Consider the following 23300-nt stretch of genomic DNA (forward strand, 5'->3'; position numbering starts at 1 on the left):
TTGCATCTGTCTTACATGGGTCCTGGGGAATTGAACCTAGGTTCTTTTTTTTTTTTTTTTTCAAGGACAAGGAGCTTTATTTTGGGTTTTTTTTTTTTTTCTTGGTCTGTAAAATATTTTTTTTTTAATTTTTATTAACATTTTCCATGATTATAAAAAATATCCCATGGTAATTCCCTCCCTCCCCACCCCCACACTTTCCCGTTTGAAATTCCATTCTCCATCATATTACCTCCCCATTACAATCATTGTAATTACATATATACAATATCAACCTATTAAGTATCCTCCTCCCTTCCTTTCTCCACCCTTTATGTCTCCTTTTCAACTTACTGGCCTCTGCTACTAAGTATTTTCATTCTCACGCAGAAGCCCAGTCATCTGTAGCTAGGATCCACATATGAGAGAGAACATGTGGCGCTTGGCTTTCTGGGCCTGGGTTACCTGACTTAGTATAATACTTTCCAGGTCCATCCATTTTTCTGCAAATTTCATAACTTCATTTTTCTTTACCGCTGAGTAGAACTCCATTGTATAAATGTACCACATCTTCATTATCCACTCATCTGTTGAGGGACATCTAGGCTGGTTCCATTTCCCAGCTATTATAAATTGAGCAGCAATAAACATGGTTGAGCATGTACTTCTAAGGAAATGAGATGAGTCCTTTGGATATATGCCTAGGAGCGCTATAGCTGGGTCATATGGTAGATCAATCTCTAGCTGCTTTAGGAACCTCCACACTGTTTTCCACAATGGCTGGACCAGATTGCATTCCCACCAGCAGTGCAGAAGGGTTCCTTTTTTTCCACATCCCCGCCAACATTTATGATCATTTGTTTTCATGATGGTGGCCAATCTGACAGGAGTGAGATGGAATCTCAATGTAGTTTTAATCTGCATTTCCCTGATGACTAGTGACGTAGAACATTTTTAAGATGCTTATATGCCATTCGTATTTCTTCCTTTGAGAACTCTCTATTTAGCTCCATAGCCCATTTTTTGATTGGCTTGTTTGATTCCTTATTATTTAACTTTTTGAGTTCTTTGTATATCCTAGATATTAATCCTCTATCAGATATATAGCTGGCGAAGATTTTTTCCCATTCTGTAGGTTGCCTCTTTGCTTTTTTCACTGTGTCCTTTGCGGTGCAAAATCTTTGTAATTTCATTAGGTCCCAGTGGTTAATCTGTGGTTTTATTGCCTGAGCAATTGGGGTTGTATTCAGAAAGTCTTTAAAAAGACCAATATGTTGAAGGGTATCCCCTACTTTTTCCTCTAGCAGTTTCAGAGTTTCCGGTCTGATGTTAAGGTCTTTAATCCATTTGGACTTAATTCTTGTGCATGGCGAGAGAGAAGAATCTATTTTCATCCTTCTGCAGATATTCATCCAGTTTTCAAAACACCATTTGCTGAAGAGGCTGTCTCTTCTCCAATGAGTATTTTTGGCATTTTTATCGAATATCAGGTGGCTATAGCTACTTGGGCTTACATCTGGGTCCTCTATTCTGTTCCACTGATCTACATGTCTGTTTTTGTGCCAGTACCATGCTGTTTTTGTTACTATGGCTCTGTAGTATAGGGTAAAATCAGGTATGGTGATACCACCAGCCTCTTTTTTGTTGCTCAGTATTATTTTAGATATTCGAGGTTTTTTGTGATTCCAAATGAAGTTTTGGATTGTTTTTTCTATCTCCATGAAGAAAGCCTTTGGAATTTTGATAGGGATTGCATTAAATGTGTAGATTGCTTTAAGTAAGATTGCCATTTTCACGATATTGATTCTTCCAATCCAGGAACAAGGGATGTTTCTCCACTTTCTAGTGTCTTCTGCAATTTCTCGCTTGAGTGTTTTAAAGTTCTCATTGTATAGATTCTTTACTTCCTTGGTTAGGTTTATTCCAAGGTATTTTATTTTTTTTGATGCAATTGTGAATGGGAGTGATTCTCTGATTTCCTCTGTGTGTTTGTTGTTAGCATATATGAAGGCTACTGATTTCTGTGTATTTATTTTGTATACTGCTACATTGCTGTAGGTTTTGATCAGCTCTAACAGCTTGCTAGTAGACTCTTTAGGGTCCTTTATGTATAGAATCATGTCATCTGCAAATAATGATAACTTGATTTCTTCCTTTCCAATTTGTATCCCTTTTATGTGTGTCTCTTGCCTTATTGCTATGGCCAAGACTTCCAAAACTATATTAAATAGAAGTGGGGACAGTGGACACCCTTGTCTTGTTCCTGATTTTAGTGGAAAAGCTTCCAGTTTTTCCCCATTTAGTAATATGTTGGCTGTAGGCTTGTCATAAATAGCCTTTATTATATTGAGATATGTTCCTTCTATTCCCAGTCTCTGTAGGACTTTTATCATGAAGGGATGTTGGATTTTTTTTTTTTTTTTTTTTTTTTTTTTTTTTTTAATTTTTATTAACATTTTCCATGATTATAAAATATATCCCATGGTAATTCCCTCCCTCCCCACCCCCACACTTTCCCGTTTGAAATTCCATTCTCAATCATATTACCTCCCCATTACAATCATTGTAATTACATATATACAATATCAACCTATTAAGTATCCTCCTCCCTTCCTTTCTCTACCCTTTATGTCTCCTTTTCAACTTACTGGCCTCTGCTACTAAGTATTTTCATTCTCACACAGAAGCCCAGTCATCTGTAGCTAGGATCCCCATATGAGGGAGAACATGTGGCGCTTGGCTTTCTGGGCCTGGGTTACCTGACTTAGTATAATACTTTCCAGGTCCATCCATTTTTCTGCAAATTTCATAACTTCATTTTTCTTTACCGCTGAGTAGAACTCCATTGTATAAATGTACCACATCTTCATTATCCACTCATCTGTTGAGGGACATCTAGGCTGGTTCCATTTCCCAGCTATTATAAATTGAGCAGCAATAAACATGGTTGAGCATGTACTTCTAAGGAAATGAGATGAGTCCTTTGGATATATGCCTAGGAGTGCTATAGCTGGGTCATATGGTAGATCAATCTCTAGCTGCTTTAGGAACCTCCACACTGTTTTCCACAATGGCTGGACCAGATTGCATTCCCACCAGCAGTGCAGAAGGGTTCCTTTTTTTCCACATCCCCGCCAACATTTATGATCATTTGTTTTCATGATGGTGGCCAATCTGACAGGAGTGAGATGGAATCTCAATGTAGTTTTAATCTGCATTTCCCTGATGACTAGTGACGTAGAACATTTTTTTAGGTGCTTATATGCCATTCGTATTTCTTCCTTTGAGAACTCTCTATTTAGCTCCTTAGCCCATTTTTTGATTGGCCTGTTTGATTCCTTATTAGTTAACTTTTTGAGTTCTTTGTATATCCTAGATATTAATCCTTTATCAGATATATAGCTGGCGAAGATTTTTTCCCATTCTGTAGGTTGCCTCTTTGCTTTTTTCACTGTGTCCTTTGCGGTGCAAAATCTTTGTAATTTCATTAGGTCCCAGTGGTTAATCTGTGGTTTTATTGCCTGAGCAATTGGGGTTGTATTTAGAAAGTCTTTGCCAAGACCAATATGTTGGAGGGTTTCCCCTACTTTTTCCTCTAGCAGTTTCAAAGTTTCCGGTCTGATGTTAAGGTCTTTAATCCATTTGGACTTAATTCTTGTGCATGGCGAGAGAGAAGAATCTATTTTCATCCTTCTGCAGATATTTATCCAGTTTTCAAAACACCATTTGTTGAAGAGGCTGTCTCTTCTCCAATGAGTATTTTTGGCATTTTTATCGAATATCAGGTGGCTATAGCTACTTGGGCTTACATCTGGGTCCTCTATTCTGTTCCACTGATCTACATGTCTGTTTTTGTGCCAGTACCATGCTGTTTTTGTTACTATGGCTCTGTAGTATAGGTTAAAATCAGGTATGGTGATACCACCAGCCTCTTTTTTGTTGCTCAGTATTATTTTAGATATTCGAGGTTTTTTATGATTCCAAATGAATTTTTGGATTGTTTTTTCTATTTCCATGAAGAAAGCCTTTGGAATTTTGATAGGGATTGCATTAAATGTGTAGATTGCTTTAGGTAAGATTGCCATTTTCACGATATTGATTCTCCCAAGCCAGGAACAAGGGATGTTTCTCCACTTTCTAGTGTCTTCTGCAATTTCTCGCTTGAGTGTCTTAAAGTTCTCATTGTATAGATTCTTTACTTCCTTAGTTAGGTTTATTCCAAGGTATTTTATTTTTTTTGATGCAATTGTGAATGGGAGTGATTCTCTGATTTCATCCTCTGTGTGTTTGTTGTTAGCATATATGAAGGCTACTGATTTCTGTGTATTTATTTTGTATCCTGCTACATTGCTGTAGGTTTTGATTAGCTCTAACAGCTTGCTAGTAGAGTCTTTAGGGTCCTTTATGTATAGAATCATGTCATCTGCAAATAGTGATAACTTGATTTCTTCCTTTCCAATTTGTATCCCTTTTATGTGTGTCTCTTGCCTTATTGCTATGGCTAAGACTTCCAAAACTATATTAAATAGAAGTGGAGACAGTGGACACCCTTGTCTTGTTCCTGATTTTAGTGGAAAAGCTTCCAGTTTTTCCCCATTTAGTAATATGTTGGCTGTAGGCTTGTCATAAATAGCCTTTATTATATTGAGATATGTTCCTTCTATTCCCAGTCTCTGTAGGACTTTTATCATGAAGGGATGTTGGATTTTGTCAAATGCTTTCTCTGCATCTAATGAGATGATCATGTGATTTTTGTCCTTCAACCCGTTTATGTAATGTATTACATTTATAGATTTGCGTATGTTGAACCATCCCTGCATCTCTGGGATAAAGCCTACTTGGTCAGGGTGAATGATCTTTTTGATATACTCTTGTATTCTGTTTGCCAATATTTTGTTGAGAATTTTTGCATCTATGTTCGTGAGGGAGATTGGTCTGTAATTTTCTTTTTTTGTTCTATCTTTGCATGGTTTTGGTATCAGGGTGATGCTGGCCTCATAGAAGGAGTTTGTTAGAATTCCTTCTTTTTCTATTTCCTGGAAAAGCTTAAGAAGCAATGGTGTTAGCTCTTCCTTAAAAGTCTGGTAAAATTCAGCAGTGAATCCATCCGGGCCTGGGCTTTTTTTAGTTGGGAGATTATTGATTACTGTTCGGATCTCCATGTTTGTTATAGGTCTATTTAAGTGATTAATCTCATTTTGATTTAATTTAGATAGGTCATATAGATCAAGGAAATCATCCATTTCTTTCAGATTTTCATACTTTGTAGAGTATATGCTTTTATAGTATGTCCCTATGATTTTTTGAATTTCTCTGGAATCTGTTGTGATGTTACCTTGTTCATCTCTGATTTTATTAATTTGTGTCTCTTCTCTCTTTCTTTTGGTCAGATTTGCTAAGGGTTTATCAATCTTGTTTATCCTTTCAAAGAACCAACTCTTTGTTTCATTAATTCTTTGAATTGTTCTTTTTGTTTCTATCTCATTAATTTCTGCCCTAATCTTTATTATTTCTTCCCGTCTACTAATTTTTGGTTTGCCTTGTTCTTTTTCCAAGGCTTTAAGGCGAAGCATTAGGTCGTTTACTTGAGACCTTTCTAATTTCTTAATATAGGCACTTAAGGCTATAAATTTACCTCTTAGAACTGCCTTCATTGTGTCCCAGAGATTTTGGTATGTTGTGTTCTCATTATCATTTGACTCTATAAATTTTTTGATTTCCTTTTTGATTTCTTCATTGACCCACTCATCATTTAGTAGTGTATTGTTTAGTTTCCATGATTTTGTGTATGCTCTATAGCCTTTCTTGCTACTGATTTGTAGTTTAATTCCATTGTGGTCAGATAGAATGCAAGGAATTATTTCAATTTTCCTGAATTTGTTAAGATTTGCTTTGTGTCCTAATATATGGTCTATTTTAGAGAATGTTCCATGTGCTGCTGAAAAGAATGTATATTCTGCAGCCTTTGGATGAAATATCCTGTATATATCTGTTAGGTCCATTCCTTCTATGACCTCATTTAGTCCAGATGCCTCTCTGTTTATTCTTTCCCTGGATTTCCTGTCAATTGATGAGAGTGGGGTCTTAAAGTCACCCACCACCACTGTGTTTGGTGTTATCTGTGACCTTAGTTCTAATAGTGTTTGTTTGACGAATTTGGGAGCCCCCATGTTAGGTGCATATATGTTTAGGATTGTAATGTCCTCCTGTTGGAGTGTGCCCTTAATCAATATAGTGACCTTCCTTATCTTTCTTGACTAACGTCGGACTAAATCTACCCTGTCTGATATTAGGATAGCAACCCCTGCTTGTTTTCTAGGCCCATTTGCTTGAAACACCGTCTTCCAACCTTTCACCCTAAGATAATGTCTGTCCTTTGTAGAAAGGTGAGTTTCTTGGAGACAACAAATTGTAGGATCCTGCTTTTTAACCCAGTCTGCAAATCTATGTCTTTTCGTTGGGGCATTGAGACCGTTGATATTAAGAGATATTATTGAAAGGTGTGTATTTATGTTTGCCATTTGTGTGTGTGTGTGTGTGTGTGTGTGTGTGTGTGTGTGTGTGTGTTACTGGTTCTACCTGTGCTCTCTTCTGTTAACTGGTATTTGAGTATAGCTTGTTTTTTCTAGGTTCCTTATATGTGTGCTTTTCCTTTTGTTCAGCATGGAGGATTCTATCAAGTATTTTCTGTAGAGCTGGTTTTGTCTTCAAATACTCCTTTAACCTGCTTTTGTCATGGAATGTCTTTATTTCTCCATCTATTTGAATGGATAACTTTGCAGGATAAAGTAACCTTGGTTGACAGTTGTTATCTTTCAGAACTTGGAATATATCACTCCAAGCCCTTCTGGCTTTAAAAGTTTGTGTTGAATAATCTGCTGTAATCCTGATGGGCTTGCTTTTGAAGGTAACTTGATTTTTCTCTCTTAACTGCTTTCAATATTTTTTCTTTGGTTTGTGTGTTTGGAAGTTTGATTATAATATGGCGAGGAGAGGTTCTTTCTGGGTTTTGTCTGGCTGGGGTTCTAAAGGCTTCCTGTATCTGTATTGGCACCTCTTTCCCAATTTGGGGGAAATTTTCCTCTATGATTTTGTTGAAGATGCCTACTATGCCTCTGGAGTGGAGTTCTTCTCCTTCTACTATGCCCTGAATTCTTATATTGGATCTTTTCATAGTGTCCCGAATATCTTGAAATTCCCACTCATACTTTTCTATAAGTTTGTCTTTCTCTTTGTTGGACTGCATTAGGTCTGCCACCTGGTCTTCTAGCTTAGATATTCTGTCCTCTCCCTCATCCATCCTACTGGTGAGATTTTCTACAGAGTTTTTTATTTCATTAACTGTGTTCTTCATTGCTAGTAATTCTGACTGGTTTTTTTTTATTATTTCTATTTCCCTATTTATGTCTTGTATTGCCTTCTTTATTTCATTAAATTGGTGTCCTGCCTCTTCTTTGATTCCTTTGATTTCCTCTTTGATTTCTTCTTTGATTGTTTTCATGTGTTCTTTGACCTCTTTGAACATATTTATAATTATTCTTTGAACTCTTTCTCAGGCATTTCCTCTAACTCTTTCTCACTGGAGGACATTTCTGATGCATTAATACTTTTAGGTGGATTTATATCGTCTTGCTTTTTAGTGTTTCTTGTGTTATAATGTATATATTTTTGCATCTTGGATTAAGTTAATGCTTGGATTTTCTAGCTAGCTGTGTATTCTTAGCTGTATCAATTGATTTGATGTAATATATTTTCAGGGTAGGACCTTAAGGTATTAGGTGTGGCTCTTAAGACTCTCAGAGTATCTACAAAGATGTTCTTAGGGGTTGAGTTTCCCTGCTTTAGGAGTATTCAAGCAGGCTGAGTGGAATAAAATACAGGTAGATTCTAAAATTTAACTAAACATCTGTATACATTCAATCAAAAACAGCCCCGAGTATGTATGCAAGAGTAGTTATTATAATGACCAGATCCTCTATCAACAAAGAGGTTTAGATTTCTGGTCTGTTGAGGGATCCAAGTCAGCTTGTGACCAAGTGAGACCCTTCCCTGGTGCAATCCCAGTTACCTTGGGTGATTTTGGTCTCAGTCAAGTTGCTGCCTGGGTCGTCGGGCTGCTGTTCTGATTTCTGGAGCTGGGCACTTGCTTTTCCTACGGGGCAAACCGAGTCGCTGCTGCTGCCTCTGCTGCTGCCGTAGCTGCCACCACCGGAGCCACCACCGCTGCTGAAGCTGCCGCTGCCGTGTCCACTGCCGCTGCTCCCCCTGAAGCCGCTGCTGCGGGATCTGCCGCCGCTGCCGCTCCTGGGTCCGCTGCTGCTGGGGCCGCTGGTACCGGTGCTGGAGCCGCTGAAGTTGCTGCCGAACTCTGCTCTTGCTTGGGTCCCGCTGTCAGCCCAAGTTGGCGTGGCTGGGTCCCGGGCCGCTGCTGTGTTTGCTGGAGCTGGGTTCAGGCGTTGGTGGAGGGGAGGGAGCCGCGGCTGCCCTGGTTGTCTCGCTGCTCCACGTGTTCTTCTACCTCGCAGTCTTCTCCTCCGCTGCTCGCTGCCGCTCTCCCCTCACATTTCCCGAGTTGCGGAGAGCGCGGTGTGAGGGGAAAATCCCGCACCTGGCTTTTCCTGCGGCTCGAGCGGAGAGTCCGGCGGCTTTCTGCTGCGCCGCGGCTGCGGCGGTTGGCCAAGCTGTCGGAGCTGCTTTTCCGCCTGTGCAGGCTCTGGATGCTCTATAACTCTTCTACTTCTCTGCTGCCGCCTCAATTTCCTATACACCTCACTTTTTAGTAAAAGTGTGTATTTTGCTGAGTTTTTTTGGTCTTTTTCCCCCCTAGGCTGCTTTGGCGTGGTACCTACGCTGCCATCTTAACCGGAAGTCCCTGAACCTAGGTTCTTTAGTTTTGCAGGCAAACACCTTAACTGCTAAGTCATCTCTCCAGCCCTCTTGCTTAATTTTTTAAAAAATATTTTATTACTTATTTACAAGCAGAAAGAGAAGAGACACATAGAGTGGGTGAGCCAGGGCCTCCAGCCATTACAAAGAACTCCAGATGCATGTGCCACTTCATGCATCTGGTTTTATGTGGGTATTGGAGAATCCAACTTCAGTCATTAGCTTTTTAAGGCAAGTACCTTAACTGCTAAGCCATCTCTCCAGCCCTCAGTTTAACTTTTTTTTTTAAAAAAGATTTATTTTTATTTTATTTATTTATTAAAGACAGAGAGAAAATGGGCATGCCAGGGCTCTAGCCACTGCAAATGAACTCCAGATGCATGTGCCATCTTGTGCATCTGCCTTATGTGTGACCTGGAAAATCAAACCTGGATCCTTAGGCTTTGCCAGCACATGACTTAACTGCTAAGCCATCTCTCCAGATCCCCAGCTTATTATTTTTTTGTTTTTATTATTTTTTTTTATTTTAGTTTTTAGAGGTAGGGTCTCACTCTAGCCCAGGCTGACCTGAATTCACTCTCTAGTCTCAGGTGGCCTTGAACTCACAGCATTCCTCCTCCTTCTGCCTCCCAGGTGCTGGGATTAAAGGCATGAGACACCACACACAACTTCTATTTTCTTTTTAAATTGTATGTGTGTGTAACATATGTGTGGCATTTACTATGTATAGTGTATGTATGTGTATACATGCAAAGGTCAGAGCTTTGGATATACCTCTATCACTTGGCCATATACTTCCTTGAGACAAGTTTCATCCTCTAGCTTGGAGGCTCCATTTTTTTTTTTAATTTTTTATTTATTTATTTGAGAGCGACGGACATAGAGAGAAAGACAGATAGAGGGAGAGACAGAATGGGCGCGCCAGGGCTTCCAGCCTCTGCAAACGAACTCCAGACGCGTGCGCCCCCTTGTGCATCTGGCTAACGTGGAACCTGGAGAACCGAGCCTCGAACCGGGGTCCTTAGGCTTCACAGGCAAGCGCTTAACTGCTAAGCCATCTCTCCAGCCCTGGAGGCTCCATTTTTGATCAGTGAGCCTCATAGAATTATCTGGTCTCTGCCACCCATGGATGGGGATTACAGATGTGCATGGCCATGCCTATCACTTTACATGGGTTCTGTGGAGTCAAATTCAGCAGTCTTGAGTCCTGGTAGGTCCTCATGCTTAAGTAGTTATCACTTGCTCTTAACCCCTGAGCCATCTCCTCATCCCTCAGCTCTTATATTCTTTTTCTTTTGGTTTTTCATGTAGGGACTCCCTCTAGCTCAGGCTGACTTGGAATTCACTCTGTAGTGGCCTCAAACTCATGATGATCCTTCTACCTCTGCCTCTGGAGTGTATTTTGTTTTGAAAATTTCTTTCTTTCCTTTTTTGTTTTTAACCCCCTTGAGGTAGGGTCTCACTTTAGTCATGGCTGACCTGGAATTTACTATGTAGTCTCAGGCTGGTCTCTAACCTCATGGCAATCCTCCTACCTCCCAAATGCTGGGATTTAAAAGTTTGTGCCACCTTGCCCTGCATGTCTTTAAATTTTTTTGATTTTTTTCATGGTAGGATCTTATTTTAGTTCAAGCTGGCCTCAAACTCAGTGATCCTCCTACCGCTGCCTATGGAGTGCTGGGATTAAAGGTATGTGACACCACACTTGGCCTTTTATTTGTATGTGTGTGCAGATATGCCAGGGTCTGGCTACTGCAAATAAATGCTTGTCCAAATTTACATGGATGGCTGAGGAAGTGAACCCAGGCTGGCAGGCTTCACAAACAAGCACCTTGTTTTTTTCCCCCCTTTATGAGAGAGAGTTGGTATGCTAGGGCTTCCAGTCACTGCAATTGAACTTCAGATGTGTGTGCCACTTTGTGTGTCTGGCTTGCATGGGATCTGGGTAGTTGAGCATGGGTCTCTCAAACATTTATTTGAGAGAGAGAAAGGAAGTGGCAGATAGAGAATAGGTGCACCAGGGCCTCTAGCCACTGCAAACTTCAGATGCATGCACTGCCTTGTGCATCTTGCTTATGTGGGTCTTGCGGAATTGAAACTGGGTCCTTTGGCTTTGCACACAATTGCCTTAATCCTTAAGCCATCTCTCCACCCACCCCCCTTTTTTTAAAATTTTTTTTTGAGGTAGAGTCTCACTCTAGCCCGGGCCTATTCCAGGTCAGCCTAGGCTAGAGTGAGACCCTACCTCGATAAAACAAAAAGCAACTAAAAATTAGCTTATTTAGCTGGCTGTGGTGGCACATGCCTTTAATTCCAGCACTTGGGAGGCAGAGGTAGGAGGATCACCATGAGTTCAAAGCCACTCTGAGACTACAGAGTGAATTCCAGGTCAGCCTAAGCTAGAGTGAGACCCTACCTTGAAGAAGAAAACAAAAAAATTAGCTTATTTGAGTGTGTGTATGGGCATGCCAAGGTCTCTTGCTACTTTCAAATAATTGCTCATCCAGCTTTATAATGGTGCTTGGGATTTGAATCTGGATTGGCAAGCTTTGCAAGCAAGTGCCTTTAATTACTAAACTATCTCCCCTACTTCTCAATTATAGTCTGCCAAAGAATAAAGAAAAAAATATACATATTTATTTATTTTTAATTTTAGGGCTGGAGAGATGGCTTAGTGGTTAAGACGTTTGCCTGCAAAGCCAAAGGACCTCACTTCGATTCCCCAGGACCCACGTAAACCAGATGCGCCAGGGGGTGCAGTTGTCTGGAGTTCATTTGCAGTGGCTGGAGGCCCTGGCATGCCCATGGTCTCTGCCTCTTTCTTTCTCTCTCTCTCAAATAAATAAATAAAAATAAAGTTAAAAAGAATTAAAATTATAGCTGGGCATGGTGGCACACGCCTTTAATCCCAGTACTTGGGAGGCAGATGTAGGAGGATCACCGTGAGTTTGAGGCCACCCCAAGAATACATAGTGAATTCCAGGTCAGCCTGGGCTAGAGTGAAACCCTACCTCAAAACAACAACAACAAATTAAGAAATTTTTAAAAATGGCACTGGAGAGATGGCTTAGCGGTTAAGTCACACGCTTTTGAAAACAACCTAAGTCCCAGGTTCAATTTTCCAGGTCCCATGTAAGCCAGATGCACATAGTGGCACATGCATCTGGAGTTCATTTGCAGTGGCTAGAGGCTCTGGCATGTCCATTCTCTCTATCCTTCTGTCTCAAATAAATAATAAATAAATAAATCAGGAAAGAAAATGGCTCAAGTATCTCATGTTTGCTTGCAGCAGAAAAACATCCTGGTGTACATGCCAGGTATGTATCATTCATAGAAATAATTTTCTCAGGGCTGGAGAGATGGCTTAGTGGTTATGGCATTTGCCTATAAAACCAAAGGACCTCCATTCAATTCTCCAGCACCCATGTAAGCCAGATGCACAAGGGGGCACATAAGTCTGGAGTTCCTTTGCAGTGGCTGGAGGCCCTGGAGCGCCCATTCTCTTCTCCCTCTCTGCCTCTTTCTCTCTCTCAAATACATAAATAAAAATAAAATAAAATAATTAAAATTTTTTCTCTCTCTTTTTTTAAAGATTTTATTTATTTATTTTTGCTTTTTTGAGGTAGGGTCTTACTCTAGCTCAAGCTGACCTGGAAATCACTCTGTAGTCTCAGGGTGGCCTCGAACTCACAGCAATTCTTTGCCTCCCAAGTGCTGGGTTAAAGGCGTGTGCCACTGCTGAGTCATCTCTCAAGTCCCTCTTTTTCTTTCTTTCTTTTTTTTTTTTTAACATTGTTTTTTTTTTCTTTTCAATTTTTTTTTTTTTTTTGTTGCCATTTGACGGGCAAATATTTATTAGTATTGTGATTTTTTTTTAATTTTTATTAACATTTTCCATGATTATAAAATATATCCCATGGTAATTCCCTCCCTCCCCACCCCCACACTTTCCCATTTGAAATTCCATTCTCCATCATATTACCTCCCCATTACAATCATTGTAATTACATATATACAATATCAACCTATTAAGTATCCTCCTCCCTTCCTTTCTCCACCCTTTATGTCTCCTTTTCAACTTACTGGCCTCTGCTACTAAGTATTTTCACTTTTCAATTGTTTTTTTATTACCAACTTCCATGATTATACAAAATATCCTATGGTAATGCCCTCCCTCCCCCCACTTTCCCCTTTGAAACTCCATTCTCCATCATGTCCCCTTCCCCTCTCAATCTGTCTTATTTTGATGTCATGATCTTCTCCTCCTATTATGATGGTCTTGTGTAGGTAGTGTCAGGCACTGTGCCTTCATGGATATCCAGCCCATTTTTTGTCTGGAGGAGCACATTGTTAGGAGTCCTACCCTTCCTTGGGGTCTTACATTCTTTCTGACACCTCTTCCGCAATAGACTCTGAGCCTTGGAAGGTGTGATAGAGATATTGCAGTGCTGAGCATTCCTGTCATGTCTTCCCAGCACCATGATACCTTCTGAGTCATCCCAAGGTCACTGCCACCTGAAAAGAGAAGACTCTCTACCAAAAGTGAGAGTAGCATTAATATAAGGGTATTAACATTAAGAGAAGTGCTTACTGGGCAGTTGGATAAGCACAATGTATACATTTAGCCAGACAGCAGCAGATGTTAACATGCCTAGGGCTCATGACTACCCATGTTAAGTTTTCAGTATCAGGGATGTATGCCCTCCCATAGAGCGGGCCTCCAGTCAAATTAGAGGGCAATTGCTTTCCACCATGACAGATGTGCCACTATTGCACCCGTTGGCTCATTTGGCCTGGCTGGCCAGATAAAAGGCTTGCAGTGTCCACTGTTGAGTATCTTCACTGGTGATTTCTCTTTCTCCCATTGAACTGCATGTAGAATGGCTTCTTCCAGCTTTTTGTCAGCTGGTCTACATGGAGGAGGTTATCAGCTCCATTCCAGCAGAATTTCTCAGTGGCTTTGCAGCCCAAGTATGTGGAGTCTTCAGCATTAGGGTCTTACCATCTATCCCTGGTTGGAAACCAAGGGCCTCGGCAATGGCTTATAATGTTCTGGGGGCATCAGGGACCTTCCTGGCCAACAACTTACTGGAAGGTATCCCATCCATGGCACTGAAATTTTTCTAGTAAAAATCTATAGCTTCTGAGTGTTCCATTGCCCAAAAGAGTAGGTTTCCATATGATTTACTTATATATGTATATGTGTGTGTGTGTGTATGTGTATATGTATGTATGTATAGATAGATAGATTAGATAGATAGATAGATAGATAGATAGATAGATAGATAGATAGATAGATAGATAGAAGGGTCTTCCTCTAGCCCAGGCTGACCTAGAATTCATTTGGTAGTCTCAGTGTGGCCTTGAACTCAGAGCAATTCTCCTACCTCTGCCTCCCGAGTTTTGGGATTGAAGGCATGCACCACCATCCCAGCTTAATAATTTTTTCTCAAAGAGCTAATAGCAAAGTAAACACAAGGCTAGAGGTGGATATCATTGGTAGACTAAGTCCTTCGGTTCAATTGGCAATGTGTGCCACTGTATGTGTTGGAAGTTAGAGGACGACTTTGAGCTGTCTGACCCATCTCTGAGACAGGGTCTCTTGCTGCTGCAAACTAATGTCAAACTAGCTGGCCTGCAAGCTTCAGATTCTGCTGGCTCAGCCTCCCATTTTCACAGGCACACTGGGGTCACAGATGCAGTTGGCACCTTTGCCTAAGTCTTCCCCCACCGCTCAGGTAGGGTCTCACTCTAGCCTGGGCTGATCTGAAATTCACTATGTGGTCTCAGGGTGCCCTTGAACTCTCGGCAGTCTTCCTACCTCTGCCTCTTCAGTGCTGGGATTAAAGGTGAGTGCCACCATGCCTGATTTAAGGTGGTGTTTTTTGTTTAAAGAGAGGGTCAGAGACAGAATTGGCACACCAGAGCCTCAGCCTTTTGAAATCGAACTCTAGACACTTAAGCCACCTAGTGGGGACGTGCAACCTTGCTTTTGCCTCACCTTTGTGCATCTGGTTTAGGTGGGATCTGAAGAGTTGAATATGTATGGTCCTTAGGCTTTGCAGGCAAGTGCCTTAACTGTTAAGCCATCTCTTCAGCCCACATGAGGTTTTACATGTGTGCTGGGGAACTGAACCTGTGCTGGTAGGCTTTGCAAGCAAGCACCTTTACTGAGCTATTTCTCCAGCTCTAATTGTTTCATTTGTGTAATTGTATACAAGCATAGCAGGGCCTCACTACTGAAAAATGCCAGGTGCTTGCACCACTTTTTGCTTCTGGCTTACATGGTTGGCTTGGTAATTATACTGTGGCTGGCAGGCTTTGCAAGCAAGGACCTTTAATTGCTAAGCCATCTTTCTAGATGCCCCCCCCCCTTTGTTTTTCTCTGAGGTAAGGCATGTCTAGTTCAGGCTGACCCAGACTTTACTCTGCAGTCCCAGGCATGGACCACCATGCCCAGCTAGTTTGTGTTTTGGATTTTTGAGGTAGGATCTCTCTCTAACCCACTCTAACCTGAAATTCACTATGTAGTCTAAGAGTGACCTCGAGCTCAAGGTGATCCTCCTACCTCTGCTTCCTGTGTTGGGATTGAAGGCATGGGCCACCCCACCAATATATTCATTAAGAGTACTGCTCTGGGGCTGGAGAGATGGCTTAGCGGTTAAGTGCTTGCCTGTGAAGCCTAAGGACCCCAGTTCGAGGCTCGGTTCCCCAGGTCCCATGTTAGCCAGATGCACAAGGGGCGCACGCGTCTGGAATTCATTTGCAGTGGCTGGAGGCCCTGGCGCACCCATTCTCTCTCTCCCTCTATGTGTCTTTCTCTCTGTGTCTGTAAGCTCTCAAATAAATAAATAAATAATGAACAAAAAATATTTTAAAAAAAGAGTACTGCTCTGGCAGTACTCTTTTATAAAAATATATATTATTTATTAGAGGCAGAGAGAGAAAGAGGGAAGAGAATGGGCATACCAGGGCATCCAGCCACTGCAAAGGAACTACATCTGGCTTACGAGGGTCCTGGAGATTCCAACCAAGATCCTCTGGCTTTGCAGGCAAGTGCCTTAACCACTAAGCCATCTCTCTAGGCCCATACACTTACTTGTTTATTTGCCTTTGTTTTTTGAGGCAGAGTCTCACTGTAGCCCAGACTGACCTGGAATTCACTCTGTAGTCTCAGGGTGGCCTCAAACTCATGGTGATCCTCCTAACTCTGCCTCCCCAGTGCTGTGATTAAAGGCATGTGCCACCACACCTGGCTTTTTCTTTAAAAAAAAAAAAAGTGTTTTTTTTTTTGTTTTTTTTTTTTTTGATGTAGGGTCTCACTGTAGCCCAGGCTGACCTGGAATTCACTGAGTAGTCTCATGGTGATCCTAACTCTGCCTCTCCAGTGCTGTGATTAAAGGCATGCGCCACCACACCTGGCTCCTCAGTTTATCTTTAAAAAAAAAAAGAGAGAGAGAGAGAGAGAGGTAGAGAGTGAGAAAGAATGGATGTGCCAGGGCCTCCAGCCACTGCAAATGAACTCCAGATGGATGTGCCCCCTTGTGCATCTGGTGGCTTACATGGGTCCTGAAGAATTGAACTGGGTTTGGCTTTGCAGGCAATCACCTTAACCACTAAGCCATTTCTCCAGTCCTTTTTTTTTTTTCCTTGTGGGGAAAAAAAAAAAAAGAGGTTTATTTTGTCTTACAGACTCAAGGGGAAGCTCCACAATGGCAGGGGAAAATGATTGCATGAGCAGATGGTGGATATCACCCCCTGGCCAACATAAGGTGGACAATAGCAACAGGAGAGTGTGCCAAACACTGGCATGGGGAATCTGGCTGTAACAACCATAAGCCCACCCCCAACAATACACTACCTCTGTGTTAATTCCCAAATCTCCATCAGCTGGGAATCTAGCATTCAGAACACATAAGTTTATGGAGGACACCTGAATCAAACCACCACCTTCTGCCCCTTGCCCCCATAATCTGTTAACCATACATGATGTAAAATTCAGTGCATTCATCCAACTTTAAAAGTCCCCATAATTTTTTTTAATTAAACAATTACTTTTTTGGGGTTTTAAAAAAAATTTTTTTGTTAACTTTTTATTTATTTTATTTGAGAGAGAAAGAGGCAGATATATATAGAGAATGGGAGTGCCAGGGCCTCCAGCCACTGCAAACTCCAGACACATGCGCCCCCTTATGCATCTGGCTAACATGGGTCCTGGGGAATCGAGCCTGGAACTGAGGTCCTTAGGCTCCACAGGCAAGCGCTTAACAGCTAAGCCATCTTTCCAGCCCAGTCCCCATAATTTTTTTTTTTTTTTTTTTAGTTTTCTGATGTAAGGTCTCACTGTAGCCCAGGCTAACCTGTAATTCACTATGGAATCTCAGGGTGGCCTCGAACTCACGGCAATCCTCCTACCTCTGCCTCCCGAGTGTCCAGCCCATTTTTTAAAATATTTTATTTTTCTTTATTTATTTGAGAGAAATAGGGAGAAAGAGAATGGGTGCACCAAGGCCTCCAGCCACTACAAACAAACTCCACATGCATGTGCTCCCTTGTTCATCTGGCTTAAGTGGGTCCCGGGGAATTGAACCTGGGTCCTTGGCTTTGCAGGCAAGCGCCTTAAACTTTAAGCCATTTCTCCAGGCCCTCAGTTTATCTTTTTTTACCATCTCAAGATAGTGCCACTCAGACTCAGACAGGTTCTGTAACATGCAGATGGTAGACTTTTTTTTTTTTTCCACTTGAGATGTAGCACAGACTAGTTTTGAATATGCTATCTCATACAGCCTCACCTTCCCAAATGTAATTACAAGTGTATGCCACCCTACCAGGTGTGTACAAGAATTTGGTACAAACATGCTCCTTTCACTACTAGTAAGCTTGACTACAGCTTTTTTTTTTAACAGCTTTTTAAAAATCATTTTAAACAATATTTAAGTTTATTAAACAAATTTAAAAAGTTTAACTCTCATCAGCTTCAAGGTTTATGTTGCTGCCAAATTTTGCATATAACTAAACTTTTAAATTTTCTAAGACCCACTGAATTGATACCACCATTGATACCACCCTGGATTCTAAGGCGTGAATTTCTTCTTGTTTTTCTTTGCTTCTTCTAACATTTCCTGGGTTTCTTCTTGAGAGTGGCTGATGAAAACATCTCCAATCTGATATGGAATCATGAAGCAGTCATCACCGGCAAGCAGGATGTCATTTCAGGCATCTTCAAGGTTCTGGAGCTCCTTCTTTTTTACTTCTATTTCTTCTTTCAGCTCCATGCAAATTTGTTTATTTTCTGTTGATCTTCAAAAGTAACACTGACATCCTCTGCAACTGCCTTCTTCATAGTGGCCATCATCTTGGACTCTAGCTTTTTTTTTTTTTTTTTTTTTTGTCTCTAGCTTTTTTTTTTTTAAATAAATTTTACGTATTTATTTGCAAAGAAAGAGAGATAGAGAGGAGAGAGAGAGAGAGAGAATGGGCACCCCAGGGCCTTTAGCCACTGCAAATGCACTCCAGACACATGTGCCCCTTGTGCATCTGGCTTACATGGGTCCTGGGGAATTGAACCTGGGTCCTTAGGCTTCCCAGGCAAGCACCTTAACAGCCAGGCCATCTCTCCAGCCTCCTACAGTGTTTTTTTTTTTTTTTTTGGGTGGGGGGTGTTTCAAGGTAGGGTCTCACTTTAGCCCAGGCTGACTTTGAATTCACTCTGTACTCTCAGGGTGGCCTGGAACTCTCGGCCTCCAGAGTGCTGGGATTAAAGGCATGTACCACCACAACCAGCCCCTATGGCTTTTTAAACAAGAAATTAAATAATGGACATAGAAGGCAAGGTTAAGATGCACTCTCCAACTCTGCTCAAAGGACAGGAATTCTCTGTAAATATCTATTGCTAACAAGAGGTTCAAAGATTGTTTTCATTTCAAGAATATCACTTGTCAGGTCAGCCTGATCTAGAGTGAGACCCTACCTGGAAAAAAAAAAAAAAGGTTAATATTGGTTGGAGGAATTGCTCAGTGGTTAAGGTACCTGCCTGCAAAGTCAGAGGACCCAGATTCGGTACCTCAGGACCCACATAAGCCAGATGCACAAGGCGGCACATGCGTCTGGAGTTCTTTTGTAGTGGCTGGAGGCCCTGGCACGCCCATTTTCTCTCTCTCCCAAATAAATAAATAAAAATATTTAAAAAGAATATTACTTGGCAGGGTGTGATGGCACACACCTATAATCCCAGCACCCGGGAGGCAGAGGTAGGAGGATCGCTATGAGTTCGAGGCCACTCTGAGACTACATAGGAGTTCCAGGTTAGCCTGATCTAGAGTGAAATCCTACCTTGGTGAAAAAAAAATTTTATACATACATACATGCCTGATTAACCCTGGAAGCATACTCAAACTTAGATCTGAAGACCTATTTTGAATATTTGCTAAACCTATTATGCTTCAAATCCCCACAGAGGAGTGTGGCCGGTAGGGGCGTGCTGGGTTAATCCGCGACCACCTGGAAAACCCCAGAGCTCACTGGGCATGGGTTGGTATCCAAATGCAGTGTCTACTGGATTTATTAATTCCTTTCGGTTCAACACACTCAACCCTCGTCTGGGCTCAGCACGCAATGCGCATGTTAAAGAAACAAGCCCGATGGCTGAGAGAACGTATTCACCTGGCAGCCGCTCCATGGGCCCGGGAGTCTTGTGTGTGACACCCGGGATCCAGACGGCCGCCCGGGTCCACAAAGCGCGGCCGCCTCGGGCTCCCGAGCCCGGGTCCCACAGCTCTCACGCCGATCTCCCGCCGCCGCTCACTATCCAATTCTTCCTCCAGGCCACGTTTTCCGGGGTGGCCGCCGCGTCCTGCAGGACAGCCATCACTAGATGCTGCGTCCTAGCCGCCTCCTGCCTGCGTCGTGGGTCCTGTTCCGGCATCTCCTAGAGACCGGAAGGGAAATTTGCACTGCCGGCCGCCAGCTGGGGTCTCTCCTCACCCACCCGGGGGCTCCCATTTGTTTTCACCTGCAGTATTGCCGCCTTCTGCCGTCCTCCTGGTGTCACGAGAGCAAAGAGACAGGAGCCCACCGCAGCCCCGGCGCCCAGCACCGCGGCCACCGTCAGCACTTTCCGCACAGTCTCCATGACCGACCCTGCCACCAACGAGTCGCCGTCGGAGCCTCCCGCTGCCTAGAGGGGCCGAGTAGTCGCGACCTCCCGCCGCCTTCGCGGGTAGGGCGACCCCGGGCGGCCGGGCGTGTGGGCGCGGAAGAAGGGCGCGGCCTACGAAGTGTACGAAATTTCTAGGAAGCCGTCAGTGGTGGTGCACGCCAAAAACATAAGTAATAAATAAATAATATTAACATTGCCAGCCTTGGGAAGCTGGGGTAGGACGGTCATGACTTCAACACCGGTACTGGCACCGAGAGAAATCGAGGTCATCCTGGGTCTCAACAGCAAAAAAGCTGGATGCGGTGCCTTTAATCCCAGCACTCAGGAAGCAGAGAGAGGATCACGGTGAGTTCCAGGTCAGCCTGAGACTACAAAGTGAATTCTAGGTCGCTCTGGGCTACAGTGAGGTGACCCTACCTCAAAAAAATAAAAAAAAAATTAACATGACTTATGCCTGCTGAGGTAGGACAATCATGACCTCAAGGCCAGTTTTGGCACAGAGAATTTGAGGTCATCCTGGGCAACAGTGAGACCCAGTATCTTTTTTTCTCTTTCTTTTCCCCCCGTCTCAATAAATAAATAAATAAATAAGTAAATAAATAAATAAATAAAAAAGAAAGAAAGAAAGAAAGAAAGAAGGAAAGAAAGAAAGAAGGAAGGAAGGAAGGAAGGAAAGAAAGAAAGAAAGAAGGAAAGAAGCAAGCAAGCTGGACGTGGTGGTGCACACGTTAATCTCAGCACTTGGTAGGCAGAGGTAGGGGGAGGATCACTGTGAGATTGAAGACATTCTGGGGCTACATAGTAAATTCCAGATCAGCCTGGGCTAGAGTGAAACCCTACAAAGAAGGAAGGAGGGAGGGAGGGAGGAAAGGAAGGAAGGAAGGAAAGAAAGAAAAAATTCCCAGCACTCAAGAGACAGTGAGTGGTTGAAGGATTGCTGTAAATTTGAAACTAGCCTGGAGCTATAGAGTTCTAGGTCAGCCTGGGCTAAAGTGAGACCCCACCTTGAAAAAAAACAAAACAAAAGTATTCAGTGGTGAGCCAGACGTAGTGGCACACGCCTTTAATCCCAGCACTTGGGAGGCAGAGGTAGGAGAATTGCTGAGAGTTTGAGATCACCCTGAGACGACAGTGAATTCCAGGTCAGCTTGAGCTACAGTGAGATCCTACCTTGAAAACACAAAACAAAAGTATACAGTGATTATCTAGATACTTACAATCATCAATGAATTACTCTTAACTCTAGAACAAAAACTCAAAGCCAAGTGTACAGGGTGAGGAACAGAAATAGTTCTGGGTTTTCTTTTTTGTTGTTGTCCTGGGTATTAAACCCAGGATGGGCTGCCCAGGAGGAACTACGAAACAAGAAAAATGGAAAAATAAATACCCAACTGTGGTGGGTTCATTCAGGTGTCCCCATAAACTTAGGTGTTCTGAATGCTAGGTTCCCAGCTGATGGAGATTTATTGCTGGGAGCAGGATTATAGGTATTATAGCCAGTGTTTGGCACACTTTCTTGCTGTTGTCCACCCATGTTTGCTAGGGGCTGATACCCATCCTCTCCTCATGCCATCATTTTCCTCTGCCATTATGGAGCTTCCCCTCAAGTCTGTAAACCAAAATAAACATTTTTTTCCCACAAGCTGTTCTTGGTCGAGTATTTTCTGGCAGCAATGCAAACGTGACTGCAACACAAACTATAACCAGACGAAGACAGAACGAAAAAAAGACAATTACAGACCAATCTCCCTTGTGAACATAGATGCAAAAATTCCCAACAAAATATTGGCAAACAGAATACAGGAATATAGCAGAAAGATCATTCACCCTGACCAAGTAGGTATTATCGCAGAGATGCAGATGGTTCAACATATGCAAATTGATAAATATAATACACCATATAAATGGACTGAAAGACAAAAATCACATGATCATCTCAATAGATGCAGAAAAAGCATTTGACAAAATTCAACATCCCTTCATGATAAAAAGTCCTGCAGAAACTAGGAATACAAGGAACATATCTCAATATAATAAAGGCTATTTTTGACAAACCCACAGCCAACATAATACTAAATGGAGAAAAACTTGAAGCTTTTCCCCCAAAATCAGGAACAAAACAGGAGTGTCCACAGTCCCCACGTTTATTTAACACAGTACTGGAAGTCTTAGCTCTAGCAATAAGGCAAGAGAAACACAAAAGGGATACAAATTGGAAAGGAAGAGCTCACATTATTATCTGCAGATGATAGCTTAGGATTCCATACATAAAGGGCCCTAAAGACTCTACCAACAAACTGTTAGAGCTGATAAACCCTTATAGCAATGTAGCAGGATACAAAATAAACACACAGAAATCAGTAGCCTTCCTATATGCTAACAACAAACACACAGAGGATGAAATTAGAGAATCATTCCCATTCACAATTGCACCAATAAATAAATAAATAAAGTACCTTGGAATAAACCTAACCAAGGAAGTGAAGGATTTCTACAAGGAAAACTTTAAAACACTCAAGGGAAAAACTGCAGAAGATACTAGGAAATGGAAAGACATCCCTTGTTCTTGAATTGGAAGAATAAATATTGAGAAAATGACAATCTTACCAAAAACAATCTAAACATTTAATGCAATCCCCATCACAATTCCAATGGCATTCTTCACAGAAATAGAAAAAACAATCCTAAAATTTATTTGGAAGCACAAAAAACTTGAACATCTAAAACAATTTGAGCAACAAAAATAAGTCTGGTGGTACAACCATACTTGATTTTAAGCTATACTACAGAGCCATAGTAACAAAAACAGCATGGTACTGGCACAAAAACAGATATGTAGATCAATGGAACAGAATAGAGGACCTAGACGTAAGTCTGGGTAGCTACAGCCACCTGATCTTCGACAAAAATGACAATATTCATTGGAAGTACTCACTGCGGAGGCAGAGGTAAGAGAATCGACGTGAGTTCAAGGCCATCCTGAGAATACACAGTGAATTCCAGGTCAGCATGAGCTAGAGTGGGACCTGGTCTTGAACAACAACAACAACAAAAAGGTGGGGGAAGCTATGCAACCAAATAGAAAGTTCTCAAAAGAAGAAATACAGATGGCATATAAACACCTAAAAATAAATGTTCTACATTCCTAGCCATCAGGGAAATGCAAATTAAAACTACTTTGAGGACTGGAGAGATGGCTTAGCAGGTAAGGTGTTTGCCTGCAAAGCAAAAGGACCTTGGTTCAATTCCCCAGAACCCACTTAAGCCAGATGCACAA

The 23300-nt window shown here is 41.9% G+C and overlaps 1 protein-coding gene and 1 pseudogene across 1 annotated transcript; both read right to left on the reverse strand.

Moving 5' to 3' along the window:
- Positions 1 to 17565: 17565 nt before the first annotated feature.
- LOC123456467 lies at positions 17566 to 18243 on the reverse strand (annotated as a pseudogene).
- Positions 18244 to 19410: 1167 nt separating this feature from the next.
- LOC101614194 (ubiquinol-cytochrome-c reductase complex assembly factor 3) lies at positions 19411 to 20043 on the reverse strand. The gene is made up of 2 exons (XM_004656554.2): positions 19877 to 20043; positions 19411 to 19792 (listed from the first exon to the last, which is right to left on the reverse strand). Exons 1-2 carry the CDS (start codon positions 19994 to 19996, stop codon positions 19643 to 19645), a joined length of 270 nt encoding a protein of 89 aa, XP_004656611.1. The 5' UTR covers positions 19997 to 20043; the 3' UTR covers positions 19411 to 19642.
- Positions 20044 to 23300: the final 3257 nt, after the last annotated feature.

Source organism: Jaculus jaculus, chromosome 1 (genome assembly GCF_020740685.1).
Source record: "Jaculus jaculus isolate mJacJac1 chromosome 1, mJacJac1.mat.Y.cur, whole genome shotgun sequence".
NCBI lineage: Eukaryota > Metazoa > Chordata > Mammalia > Rodentia > Dipodidae > Jaculus > Jaculus jaculus.

Bases quoted from the DNA above. Each gene is read 5' to 3' on its own strand.
- LOC101614194 (XM_004656554.2), bottom strand. From the start codon at position 19,996: ATGGAGACTGTGCGGAAAGTGCTGACGGTGGCCGCGGTGCTGGGCGCC. The intron at 19,793-19,876 runs GTGAAAACAAAT...TCCGGTCTCTAG, and splicing joins AGAAGGCGGCAATACTGCAG to GAGATGCCGGAACAGGACCC.